This window comes from Sus scrofa, chromosome 9 (assembly GCF_000003025.6).
Source record: "Sus scrofa isolate TJ Tabasco breed Duroc chromosome 9, Sscrofa11.1, whole genome shotgun sequence".
NCBI lineage: Eukaryota > Metazoa > Chordata > Mammalia > Artiodactyla > Suidae > Sus > Sus scrofa.
In genome coordinates this window covers 4367382-4381166 of record NC_010451.4, presented here as the reverse complement: position 1 = coordinate 4381166, position 13785 = coordinate 4367382, and the positions used below count along the sequence as shown (strand labels likewise).

The 13785-nt window shown below is 45.0% G+C and overlaps 1 protein-coding gene across 1 annotated transcript; it reads left to right on the top strand.

The window, feature by feature from the left end:
- LOC100739737 (olfactory receptor 51Q1-like) lies at positions 1-3110 on the top strand. Its single transcript, XM_021102672.1, has one exon. The coding sequence runs from the start codon at positions 1175-1177 to the stop codon at positions 2147-2149; it is 975 nt and encodes a 324-aa protein (XP_020958331.1). The 5' UTR covers positions 1-1174; the 3' UTR covers positions 2150-3110.

The following is a 13785-nucleotide window of genomic DNA, read 5'->3' as shown; positions in this document are numbered from 1 at the left end:
CCTAAAAATTAAAAAAGAAAAAAGAAAAGAAAGAAAAAGGAAAAGGAAAAAGCTTCTCAGGTGGCATTTTGTGGAGATCCAGAACGTTTGTTTCCCAAGCCAAAGCATGCAGTTTCCAGTGACACTGACCCAGCTGAATAGAACTTCAGAGTGGTTTCCTGAACTACTGTCGTATGAGGCCCCCGGGGGCAGGAAAGGTTCTCACAGACACAGCTGGCACCCTGCCTCCCCAGCGGGGCCCAGGGCTCCAGGAGCCTCTCCATGTGAACCTGAGGGGACCTGCCGCACCTCCCCACGTCTGCCCAGAGATTCGCAAGAGCTTATAACCTGCCTGCAGACAAAAGCTTGGCCACAGGTGGTGAAGAGGGGACCGCAGACAGGAGACACCCAGGTAAGGCTCCTCTGTGGATGTCCGGGGAAAAGAAGGAGGGTGATGGCTCTTGGTAGAGGATGAAAAAGATGGATGCAGGGCCTCAGCCAGAGCAGAGCCTGAGCAGCGCGAGCAGTCAATAAATGCGCTGGTCCCCCCTGAGCGCTGCCCTCCCTCGTCTCCCCTGCTTCCAGTTCCGCCTGGACACTGCCTACATCAAATCCAGATGTCAGGGGACATCAACAAATGGCAATGAGAAGATAGACAGTAATAGTAAGCCCTGACCAAGTGGAATAATTGTCGTAGAGATGGAGGAAATGAGCAGGAAACAGAGGAAGAGACGGGGATGACGTTAGAACAAGTGGAACAGCTGAGGAAACGGTTATGCTGGTCAGAGGAGCTTTCTGGAGATGCTGGAAAGACAGGAGGAGGAGGAGACAGCAGCCACTGCCTTAGCACTTAGGATTCATCTGAAGTCTTGGTAGGAATTACACGGGTAATGTGATGGGGGTGAAAGCATCTTCCAGGGCATGGAGATCTGAATGCAGAGTCACCGTTGAAGCAGAAAAAATTGCAAAGACTTGTGGATGCGCTGATAGGTATAGATTATCAGGGGAATAAGAGCCGTGTGGGCGGCATCTCTGCAGAGACAGGGAAGGAGGAGCAGGCAGCGGGTGGTTCCTCATGCTTCCTAAGGAACACTCAGCAGCCCTGAGCCAGTCTTTGGACAGAGCTGAGATCAAACCAGGTGAAGGGAACGATGGATTCTAATGTTGCTGTTCTCTCTGAGCAACGACCCCAGGCATGAAGCTACGTTCCTCTGCCTCGTCCGAGGGGACTAACAGCACCCAAGAGCCCTTCTCCTTCCTCCTCACGGGCATCCCTGGGTTCGAGAGCGCCCACGTCTGGATCTCCATCCCCTTCTGCTGCCTCTACGCCATCTCCATGGTGGGAAACGCCAGCATCCTCGTGGTCATCCGCACAGAGCCAGCCCTCCGCCAGCCCATGTACCTGTTCCTCTCCATGCTGGCCCTGACCGACCTGGGGCTCACCCTCACCACTCTGCCCACGGTCATGCCGCTCCTCTGGTTCAACGCTCAGGAAATTGGCTTTGAAGCTTGCTTTGCGCAGGTATTTTTTATTCATACCTTCTCCTTTATGGAATCTTCAGTCCTGCTGGCCATGTCCTTTGACCGCTACGTGGCCATCTGCCGCCCCCTGCATTATGCCACCATCCTCACCAGCCAAGTCATTGGCGGGATTGGATCAGCCATCCTTTGCCGCTCTGTCCTGGCTGTCCTTCCCTCCCTTCTCCTCCTCAAGCGCCTGCCCTTCTGCCGCTCCCACCTTCTGTCCCACTCCTACTGCCTCCACCAGGATATGATTCGCCTGGTCTGTGCGGACATCCGGGTCAACAGCTGGTATGGGTTTGCTGTGGCCTTGCTCATCATTGTGATGGACCCTCTGCTCATCGTGCTCTCCTACACACTCATCCTGAGAAGCATCCTGGGCACAGCCTCCTGGACAGAGCGGCTCCGGGCTCTCAATAACTGTCTGTCCCACGTGCTGGCCGTTCTGGTGCTCTATGTTCCCATGGTTGGGGTATCTGTGACTCATCGATTTGCCAAGCATGCCTCTCCACTGGTCCACGTTATCATGGCCAACGTCTACCTCTTGGCCCCTCCTGTGATGAACCCCATCATTTACAGTGTGAAGACAAAGCAGATCCGCCAGGGAATTATGCACCTGTTTTCCCAAAGAAATATGCTTTTAAGATAAAGAAATGTGTTAAATTACTCAGAAATCACCAGTATAGATTTATAGAGTAAGTATAGTCAGACTTGGGCAATGGGGACCCCAAATACAAGCCCATCATATTTTTAGATTGTGTGACATTTTGTGGTTTATAGCAGATTTCTGTCTGGGAGGAGCTAGCAGCAAATAGTCCATCCAAAAGAGCTGTGAGTCCAAACTGATTAAATTCTAGCACATTTATTGTCCAGTGGGATAGGCTTCATTGATTGAGTAAAAGTGTAAGTGTTCTCTCACTTTCTGGTTATTTGTCTCTCTCTTGGGTTTGGTTCAGTAAATTTGAATGAAACCCTTCGTTGTTGCGCCCACCTCCCGTTCTCCTCACCGCTCCACTGAGACCTTCAGATAAACTCTGTTGCCCTGAATAATATGATGGGTCGCTGTGTTCTGCGTTTCTCTTGCAAAAGGATATGGACTCTTTGAGGGAAGATGGGTATTGTTTCCGTGTCTCAGCTCTCCTGCCGAGCTCACCCAGGCCACGTGACGTACACCAGCATAATTTCAGCACACCCAGTGAACACATGCAAAGAGCAGAAAGATTGGGGGTGGGGTGCTGAGAGCCCCCTAAAGCTAACCTAAGGCTGCTGCCTCATTACAGGCCTTAGAATTTAGCATGTAAATTTCAAGTGTGTCCGCAGATAACATTTGTGGGAACATACGATCATTTTTATGACCACAACCCACTTTTTTGTTTGGGTTGCTTTTTAACCTGAAATTCTTACTGTGGTTCAGATTCTTAGGAGCAGGTTGCCGTTGGCATCAAGGGCTTTGTACTAGAAGATGTTCTGACAGTAAGGGATGGCCTTGATGATATGAATATTATTTTGTGGACACCAACAAGGCTCTCAGAAATATCCTTCTGAAGGGCAGCCACCGTGTCGGTCACAGCTTCTGAATCCTGAACTCACACTGCAGGTGGCCAGTACCAGGATCCACTTAGATCTGAATGAAAATTGTCAGGGCTTCAGTGGAAGCCTCGTGGGAGGGAGGATGAAGGGATGAAACACGGGGTACAAGCGGGGAAGCGATGTCTTTCTCCTCCCCTCATGTCTTTCCTCCCTGATGGTCCCATTTCTTTACCAAAGCCTAGAAGTTAGTGTGTTCTCCAGGGAACCTTAGGTCAGCTGGTGTAGGGTGATGCATTTCAGAATGGGAGGCGTATGCAGTCTCAGAGGAGGAGAGGTTAGGACCAGGAATTTCAAACATTAAAAAAGAAAATGAGTAGGCCTATGGGTCAAAAGAGACTTTTCTTCACGAAGTGGTACAGGTTTGAGGATCTCCCGAAATAGCCTAAGAGGAAAATAAGTCTTGAAATTATACCCGTTTTTGAAGAAGAGCATATGATGCTATTAATAAGCTCTCTGTATACCTTTTTTTCCCATTAATTGTGTGATTTTTTGACCAGCTTTTTTAAATTCTCTGAGGTTCATTTTCTGGAGTCATAAACTAGGATGGTGACCCATCTCATAAGGTTGTTGAAACTTTTAAAATAAACAATAGGTGAAGACAGTCTTGCATTGGTCTCAGGCTTAATAGGCTCTCAGTTTATGTGAATTATTTTCTCCTTCTCCCTTCCAAAAATTTACACTGCAGATTATAGATAAGCACGTCGTGGGGGCATCTATGGTTTCAGCCCTTGTGAGGACAGGAGTTAGGGTGGCTAAAGGGTAATTGTCCACCTCCACAGATGCTCCATTTCTCCCCTAAAGTCTCCCAGGATGCGAGAGGTGACAGAACAAAGTTAGCTTTAGGACAATGAGACCCACCAGTGTCATGGACACTGAGCCTCCACAAATCCACATTGAAGTCCTAACCGCCCCCCCCAATCTTAGGCTGGGACTGTATGTGGGGAGAGGCTCTTTAAAGAAGTAATTAAGTTAAAATGAGGTCCTTAGGATGGGCTCTGAGCCAGTATGATTGGCGTCCTGATGTGAAAAGACTATTTGGACGCAGAGAAGCGCACGCATTGAAAGAAGGCCCGGAGATGACACAGGGAGAAGACACCCATCTACACGCCGGGAAGACAGGCCCCCAGAGAAACCAGAAATGTGAGAAATGGTGACAGGCTTCCAGAATCTAAGAAGATGGACTTCTGTGGTTTAAGCAAGCCACTCTGTCGTACTTGGTTACAGCAGCCCTGGCAAACTCATGCAACAGGAACCCATGGCCGATGTTTCTGAGACCGTAAAAATCAAAGTCAGCTATGGGAGAAGAAAAGAGTAATGTTTAGGTTACAATGGGACTAGCGCTTAGAAGCATGAAGGGGATTCTCAGGCAAAATAAGTTGTTCGATGACCAATGAATAGTCTGACTGCCTGTCCTGATTACAAAATATAGGCCCAGCAAGGGAAGACCAGGCATAGGTTTTGACTCCACGCTGACTGGCTGTCATCAGTCATGACTCTGCCTGATGTCTTTACAGCAGCTGCTGAGAATGGTCTCTGCTCTGTGAAGAATCACTTGCTGAGAGCTACCTACCGACTGAATTTTATGCTCACAGATCATCAGCTCCAGACAAGAGCCAAAATGTAACTAGAAATCAAATGAAGACAGTAAATCAAAGGTCTGCTCTTAATTTTTTTTTTTTTTATAGCAGCACCCACAGCCTATGGAAGGTCCCAGGGCGCCCTGCCAGATCCTTTAACCCACTGCACGGGTGCAGGGGATTGAACTCATGCTTCCGCAGCAGAACAAAATATAATAATGTGGTACTCTTCCATAACGCGGTTTCTCGTGGGAGTGTGAATTAACAGTTCTGAAGACTCTGTGTGTGTGTCCTGAAAGTGAATGATTGTGAACTGCGTGGGGGATGGTGGGAATCCGGCTTCTCCGTGATAGATTGGGAGGTTACAGAAGAGCAAGGAGAAGAGGCTTGACTGGTCCACAGGCTGGAGGTGGAGACATTGGTGTGCAGCCATGTCTGGCTTCATGTAGCAGATGATTGAGTAAAACGTATTTACAGACATTTGTATCTGCACAGGTCCGTGTGCAGACCTGTGCTTCCTTACTCTCTCAGCTGGGAGGACCTAGAAGCAATGACAGCCCGCGAGCAGCAGTCACGTGCCTTCCTGTGAACTTAAATGTTTTTGGAAACTTTTAATTTTTCTGACAAACAGAATCATTAAAGGAAATATTGAAGCTAAAAATGGTTAGATTTCCAATGAGAAAATTAATTCAAAAAATCCATCAATTAATACATTATTCTTCCGTATATTCCATCCTAAACTACTATCAGAAAAAAAAAAAAAAAAAGATTTAAACATCTTTTGTAAAAATGCTAAACTAGTCTAATCTGTCAAACAATTCACGCTTACCAGGGACACTAAGTGAATTGGAATATGTGTGCATCTCTTCTGCAGTTCTTTACAACATATTAAAACATTTTACTTGCTGTTATGTTTTAGTGTGCACATATTTTATTACTGCGTTTTTTGATGATGAGGGATTTCCCAACCTGACATCTATCTGTATGGGGTTTTTTTACCTCTTGTCTTGGAAGCCAGGTTTCTGTCTTGTCTTGATTATGTTCAGTAACTATATAAATATATGAATGTAAATTGTTATTACTGAATGTGGTATCTGCATTGTGTATGAAACACCAGGTGATATGTACAAAATTGAAGGCGCCAATAACAACCTGTAAGTTGGCAGAAAAAGGCAGCAGCATCATGTATGTTCAAATTGGCTAATATTAAGTTATTGCGGGTACCACATTCATCGTACTGCGGTAATGTACATTTTTTTCCCATAGAAATTAGCTGTTTCTGCATAACAGTATTTGTAACTTCAACATATTATGTGAGAAATGTTACTGAGGAAACAGGTCAGCCACTTTTGAGCTACTCTCTTGAAATGAATGACCTAAAATTATTTTAACCATTAGTATTGGAAAGTTACAAAGTCAAACTTGGAAGGTTTTATTTATTCTTGAATTTTTACTTTCTAAAGAGATCTTCTATTTATATATGCCTAACTTGTTTAAAATGTAGAGCATACCTGTCTGCATAATAGAGCTGATCATGTTTTGCTACAGTTTTCAGGTAAAATAAATAAATGTAAAATATTTATATCACGTATTATATATACATATACACATGTATATATACACATAATTATCTAAACAGAAGGTATCATTTTCTCTACCATTCATGCTGGAAATTTCATGACCTTAAACTTATGGGATTCAGTAAACAAAGAAATATTGGTGGATAATTGAAATGTATTAGTCCATTCCATTATAATTTATTAGTTTCCACAATTTAACTTCCAACCAAGTGCTGTCCATTAGGTATATGGATACAAGCACATGATAGTTATAATTTTCTAGCAGCAACATTACAAAAGTTAAGAGAAACAGCAGACCCGGCTCGGATCCCGCCTTGCTGTGGCTGTGGTGTAGGCCAGTGGCTGGCTACAGCTCCAGTTCGACCCCTAGCCTGCAAACCTCCATATGCCATGGGTACGGCCCTAAAAAAAGACAAAAAGAGAAAAAAAGGAAAAAAAAGAAGGTGAAAAAGTTAATAGAAATAGGCAAAAACAATTTTCTAAGTATATGTTATTTAATCCAATATTTAAAATATAATCATTTCGATATGTAACTTATGTTTAAAAAAATAAGGTATTTTACATTCTTTTTTTTTTTTTCATGGCCAAAATCTGGTCACATGTTGTTACAACAGGTATCAGTTCAAATTGGCCCTATTTCCTGAGTTCAGTGACCATGTGTGGCTAGTGGCCACCCTATTAGACAGTGTAGCTTTATCCTTGTTCTTAGAAGATTCCAAACATCTCTGCTTTTGTCATTTGGAAATTGTTCCTCAAATCACAATCCTTGAGAGAGTCAAATGAGACACAAAAAGATTTACTAGATAATGTTACAACACAATACTTTTAAAAAATCACTCAACTATCATTTTGGATTTTTTGTCTTGGATTCCTGATAACCTGCGAAAAAAATCTATTAGGCTCCCATTTGGCTTGGCAGGTTAAGAACCCAACAATGTCCATGAGGATTCAGGTTTGATCCCTGGCCTCGCTCAGTGGGCTGAGGATTCGGCATGGCCATGAGCTGTGCAGGTCACAGATGCAGTTCAGATCTCGCCTAAGTGTGGCTGTGGTGTAGGCTGGCATCTGCAGCTCTGATTGGACCCCTAGCCTGGGAACTTCCATATGCCACAGGTGCGGCTATTAAAAAAAAAAAAAAATTGACTATAAAAATAATCCTGCTAAAAATGAGATTTGATCACATCTCCAAAGTCTGTTCATGAATATTCATGGTTTAGACTTGGAGTCACATGAGGTGGTCATCTGCAGATAACACTTAAAACCTGGAAGGGACTATTTGACCTGCCCCAAGAAATTGCTGCAACACACCCTTGTCATGTTTTTTAGATTTTATTTTGCATGCTGCCTCTAAAAAGAAAATACTATGTATGTTCCCTTCACACGTAATAACTGCTCGAAAACATCTTGAATAGTTGAATAAAATGGATAGTCACTTTCCAGTGCAAAGTGAATGCATTTTCAGTGTATGCATTTACAAGTCCACGTCTTTGGTACTGTTCCCGAAGAAATCATTTAAATCCTTTTCCCTGACATTTGACTGTGAAGCTGGGTCCAGATTCAAGCTCAGGGCAGTGCGTTGAATGCCTCAGTGCTATTCGTCCTCAGACTTTTGCCTCCTGGTGTAGCACTTTGCCCACAGAAGAAACACCATCAGGGTCGAGGGGCTGACTCCGAGCCTCTGCCTGCCCTCATCCCCCCCGGAGTGATCCAGGGTACTTCTCCTTTGCCGGAGAACAAGGTGGCAATTCCCTGTCGGACTGGCTTGGTCCTGACGCTGTAGGTGACGGGGTTGAGCACAGGAGGCACAAAGAGGTGGGTGCTGGACACGGCTGTGTGCACAGAGGCGAGGCATGCTTGGCGGCAGGATGCGCCGCAGACGCCCCGATCGTGGGCACGTCGTTCACCAGCACCTCCCAGATGTGTGACACACACGCACTGAGGGCCTTCCACCGCCCTCCCCGGAAGCAGTGCCCAGCACTGTGTGCAGGATCAGCACGTAGGAGACCACAGTGAGCAGCGAGTCCAGCCCAAAAGTGGCCAGACCATGGCCAAGCCCAGGAGGCTATTGAGCCTAGTATCAGCGCAAGGCAGCTGGATCAGGTCTGAGTGGAGGCAGTAGGAGCGGGAGAGGATGCTAGTGTGGCAATAGGGCCTCCAATCCCGAACACCAGTCAGGAGGGCAGACAGGGCGTCACAGCCTTCTTTGCGCTCCGCTTTCATGTCACAACAGCAGAGCTCCACCTCCTGCCACTGGGGAAAGAAAAAAAAAAGTCAGCTCCCACCTTCCAGGTCTTCTGTCTGAGCAGCCCCCCCTCAAAGCCTGGAGCAGGGAGAGGGTGGAGAAGCTGGGGTCATTCTCGCCTCCTGTCCTCTGATAGCAGGAATCCTGAAATTGTACATGTAAAAGACTGCTCAATCTTATGAGCAGCAGTATAGCGTTAAAATTAAGAGCAGAAATACTAGAATAAATCAGAATGGGGTCAAAATACATACTCAGCCACTTAATAAATATGTGATGCAAATATATTTATATAATATATAATATATATAATGCAATATGTGTGTGATGAAAATATACATATTCTGATGCATGGGTTTTTTTAGCTTATAGAGATGATAATAATCTCTTATTTGGGGTATAAAAAACAAGTAAAAAATAGTGTTTGAGAGCCCTGCAGATTCTGGCAGAACGTAGTCTGAAGCCCACTGTACAGTTTACACTCAGTGTGGCGAGAACAAATGACTTAACATTTCCAAGTCTCTTTGTGTCTATTTGCAAAACAGGGGTAAAATATATCTGTTTCCTGTGGTTGTTGTAAAGTAGACAAGAAATTGTACAGTATAGGAAACACTGAGGACATATAAACTCTTTTATTCTTAGGGAGATGCGAAGACCCAGAAAGGAAGAGTAAGAATGTACCAGAAGCTTAGTCTATAGCTTGGATCCACAGATTTTTTTTTTTTTTTGGTAGTGATGTTTCCATTTCACTATGAGTAAACCCCAGTCTGGTCTAGGATGCAGTCATAAGAACTGAGTTTTAACTCTGCCAGTGTGGGTCTGAGGAGACAAGGGCCTCAGAGAAAGGGGTGATCCCCATGTGTCCCCACTCCACTTTAGGGAAAGAGACATTTGGAAGGAAAGTAAGAGAGTGGTTTTAGAAAGCTGGAAAGAGAGAAATATGAATAGGGTGGTGAAGGACCTGGGCATTCCAGATGAAAATTGCACTGAAACACAAATGACTCTGAAGTTAAAAAAGTTCAGGGGAGTTCCTATTATGGCTCAGCAGTAATGAACCTGACTAGTACCCGTGAGGATGCGGGTTTGATCCCTGGCCTCGCTCAGCGGGTTAAGGATCTGGCATTGCTATTGAGCTGTGGAGTAGGTCACAGATGTGTCTCAGATCTGACATTGCTGTGGCTATGGTTTAGGCCAGCAGCTGTAGCTCTGACTCAACCCCTAGCCTGGGAACCTCCATATGCTGCAAGTGCAGCCCTAAGGAAAGCAAAAAAAAAAAAAAAAAAAAAAAAAAAAAAAAAAAAAAAAAAAAAAATTACAAAAAACTGTTCAGGAGTCCCTCTGTGGCACAGAGGGTTAAGGACCCAGCATTGCCCTTGCTGCAGCTGGGGTCACTGCTACGGCTCAGGTTCAATCCCTGGCCCAGGAACTTCCACATGCTGTGGGTGTGGACCAAAAAAGAATTTTAAAAAGCAGTTCAGAAAAGTTATGTGTAGTGGTTTCAAAAGAGAAGATTTGATCTAGAATCCATGGAGAGATAAAAGACAGAGACATAGTACTCCATTGATGCCTGCAGATCAGAGAGAAATCGTTAAACCACAATCAGAAAGTGAAAATAGCCTAACATAACACAATATGTAATATGTGATGTAATGTAACATAATAATAACAGCATGTAATGCAATATAATAAATTAAATTGGTAAAATACCTTTTTAAAAAAAAATGAAGTAGGAAAATGCAGTCACAATTGGTATGAAATTTGAATCACCTCCAACCATGAGTTCATTCATTCACTCAAGCAGCATGGATGTAGGATTCAGATTCTTTATCAATTCTTTATCCTGTGGTTACCCACTGTTGAGTGGTCTGCATAGCTAAGGAGTTTCGTGGGAATGTTCCCCTGGGATGGCTGGACAGTTAGGGGAACACAGAGCCAAGGGAAGACGGAGAGCTAAGACCGCGGAGACACACGATGTCAGAGCGAGGTGGCTCCAAGAGCCTGCGTTCTCCTACTCTCTTCACTCTCAGACCCTCCCTTCATGCGCCAGCCCTGGTGAAATTTTGTGCCTTCTGTGTCTGTGCTTCCCCCAAGATGAACAGCCTCCCTGACAGGTGAAATGTCCTTGCTTTTGCCTCTTGTCCATCGTGTCCCTTGGTTCCGCCTTGTAGATCGGCGGGGCTCAGTCTTGGCTCTATATTCTTATCACCTGGAGAACTTAAAAATCCAAGTGCCCGCATGACACCCCTGGCGGATGTGGCTTCTCATTTATCAGTTTGCTTTAAGGCTCTAGAGGGGACCCTCAGGTTGAGAACCACTCCAGACGTGTTTTGTGACATTCCGGTCACTCTAGACAACACAGTAACTTGCAAGAGTTCCCCAACTCTTTCTGGTTTTGTTTTTACATACTGTTCCTACTTTTCTCCTGTGCTGCAACTTAAACATTCCCTCGTGCTTCATCATCTGGAGTGTTCTTCAGCATCCCAGAGCTGCTCTAAATGAAGTTGGCTTTGCTTAATTACTCCAAGGTGGTACTACAGATGTAGCCTAGATTTGGGCTGCTACTGCCTCTCACATCCCTGGAGGGAGAGAAGGGCCCAACAGGAGCATTCTGAGTCTTTGTCTGATCGTCTCACCTGTGGGTCTTGGTCTTGCCTCACCTGAGACGGCCAGTCGCTGGTAAAACCTCATTTTTCCCAGAAAGTAACAGGGAAGGCTTAGAAACACTAGCCCTGACCCATGTCATGGAGGAGGAACATGCAGGATGGAGAACAGGCAGCTCAAGGACCCAGGAGAGCACAGGACCAGGAAAATTAACTGAACCGTTGGGTGCTCTAATGATAACCAGAGGGGCAACTGTCTCATGACCAAGCTGCCTCATTTTGGTCCCATAACAACGTTGTTAAGTGACTGTCCTTTAACCAGTAAGTGGCTGGGTTGGCATGAGAATGGGGTTCTTTCAACTTGAAGTCCTGTGGTCTTTGCTGTGAAACCCAGCAGCCCGCCTTCAGCAGCTGCAGCCACCAAAGGAAGAAGAAGGTGATGCTGGGACATTAGTCGCCTTTACTGTCTCCAGCAGAGAGAAGCACAGAGTTGCAGACAGACAGATATTCTTTCCCCTCTCCTGTGCAGACTGGGGGTCAGATGGAAGAGACTAGGAGTTAAGTGACCTGCTAAAGTGGCCCCCTCCCAAAAACCACTCACTGACTCAGTTGTCGGCTTGATAGGCTCGCTAGGACCTGCAACCAGAGTCAGCCTTGCACCCACGGCGAGAATTCCCTCTACAGCATCCTTATCAAACTGTCACCCACACTCAGCTTGAACACTCCCAAGGATGGGGAGCTCGTTACGCCTAAAGCCACTATCTTTTAGATGACATTTGTTTATAAAGTGCTTTCTTACACAGGGCTTAAATCTGCTCCCTCCACATTATATAAAAATGCTATAGACATGGCAGTCTTTGTCAGGTTTCACCTAAATATTGTTCTAAATGGTATCTGTGCTTTTCCTGCAAAATACACCTTAATTTGTAATGTATCTATTTATGAAACTATGTGTTCAATTCCCTGTTTTCCCTACTTGACTGTAAATTCCATCACAGTAGGAATTTTCTACTTTTCTTTCATTTTTTACCTCTAGATAATAATCCTTCACAGGGTCAAGCACATAGCAGATCTGAATAAATACTTTAACCAGAAAAAATAAATAATTGAATGGATAAATAGTATTCGAAAGTTCCCATCATAATATCCTATAATCTTCTCTTCTTTAGATTAGCTCTCCTCAGTTTCTTCAGCCACTCAAAGAAACAGACTCTTAATTCCCTCCCTGTAAGTTCTCCTCTTGGGGTGAATAGTCTAATATGAGTCGATAGTGTGATATCAGCTTACAACAAATTGATGGGTTTCAGGCTTTGTTAGCAGGAGTATTTTAGTGAAAAGATAATATGTTCTAAAATGGACGTTTCCTAGTATATGCTTTATTTTTTTCTTGCTTGCATTGTCTTTCTCCTTCTCTGTCGCTCACACTCAGCATTTCTGTTTTATCCACAGATTTTCCTGTTACTCTGTAAGTGGAAATAATAGCATTTCTCATCTGTGACTTTATAATATTTTATACCTAGTTGTTATTTTATGAGAAGTCCTTTTGTATCTGTTTTCCCTGTCGTACGTTTGGGCTCTTTTAAGGTTCCACTTGTGCCTGGTTCATTCTCGCCTCCCTACCGCTTTATGATTCTAATAAAAAGACATGCTCAAAGAGTCACGAATGACGAAAAGTATGAACAAAACGCTCAGGGCCATCGCTAAAGTACCTTCTGCTCTGGGTTCTATACTCTGGATCGGAGTTAAACCATTGGACACGCACAAAGTTAAGGGGAACTAAGTCCTGTAGAGAGCACTGAAGGGGGAGTTCCCGTCGTGGCGCAGTGGTTAACGAATCCGACTAGGAACCATGAGGTTGCGGGTTCGGTCCCTGCCCTTGCTCAGTGGGTTAACGATCCGGCATTGCTGTGAGCTGTGGTGTAGGTTGCAGACGCGGCTCGGATCCCGCATTGCTGTGGCTCCGGCGTCGGCTGGTGGCTACAGCTCCGATTCAACCCCTAGCCTGGGAACCTCCATATGCCGCAGGAGCGGCCCAAGAAATAGCAACAACAATAACAACAACAACAAAAAAAGACCAAAAAAAAAAAAAAAAAAGAGCACTGAAGGAGCTACTGCTGCTTCGTTTTGAGAAGAGGAGGCTGCAGGAAAGATGCTTGGGGATGGGTGTAAGAGGTAGTGGGTGACAGGTGGAGATGACAGGGCAGTCTAGGGCTCAGGGAAGGGAGATTTTTCTAAGAGTCAAGGCTTCACTAGGAGATAATAAGTTTCTGGTCTGGGAAGACATTCAAGCAACGACAGCAACAACTGTGTAACCTTTGATGGGAATGATGTGGCGAGAATTCCAGCATCTGCTGAACTGGGAGGAAAGGCCCTTTCAGTTCTCTCTTTGCCCTCAGGGCTGATATTCCAGAAGGTCAATGTCTCTCCTGGTCTGTGACGCGGGGACTGCCACAGCCTTGGGTCTGCGTGGACTAGACCACAGCTGAGCACTCCGCCCCTGTCCTGTGATGACCAGGTGCCTTCCTCTGCTGGAGCAGCCTCGGCAGCCCTATCTGGAAGTGGCTGGAAGGACACAGGACGTCGGAATGTATGTTACCCTTCTTTTTAAAGATCATACGAATGAAAATCAGCTTTGGGAATTTTACTTTCATTTGTTTTAAACCTCTCCAATCATGGGCCGAACAAATCACAGCAAATAC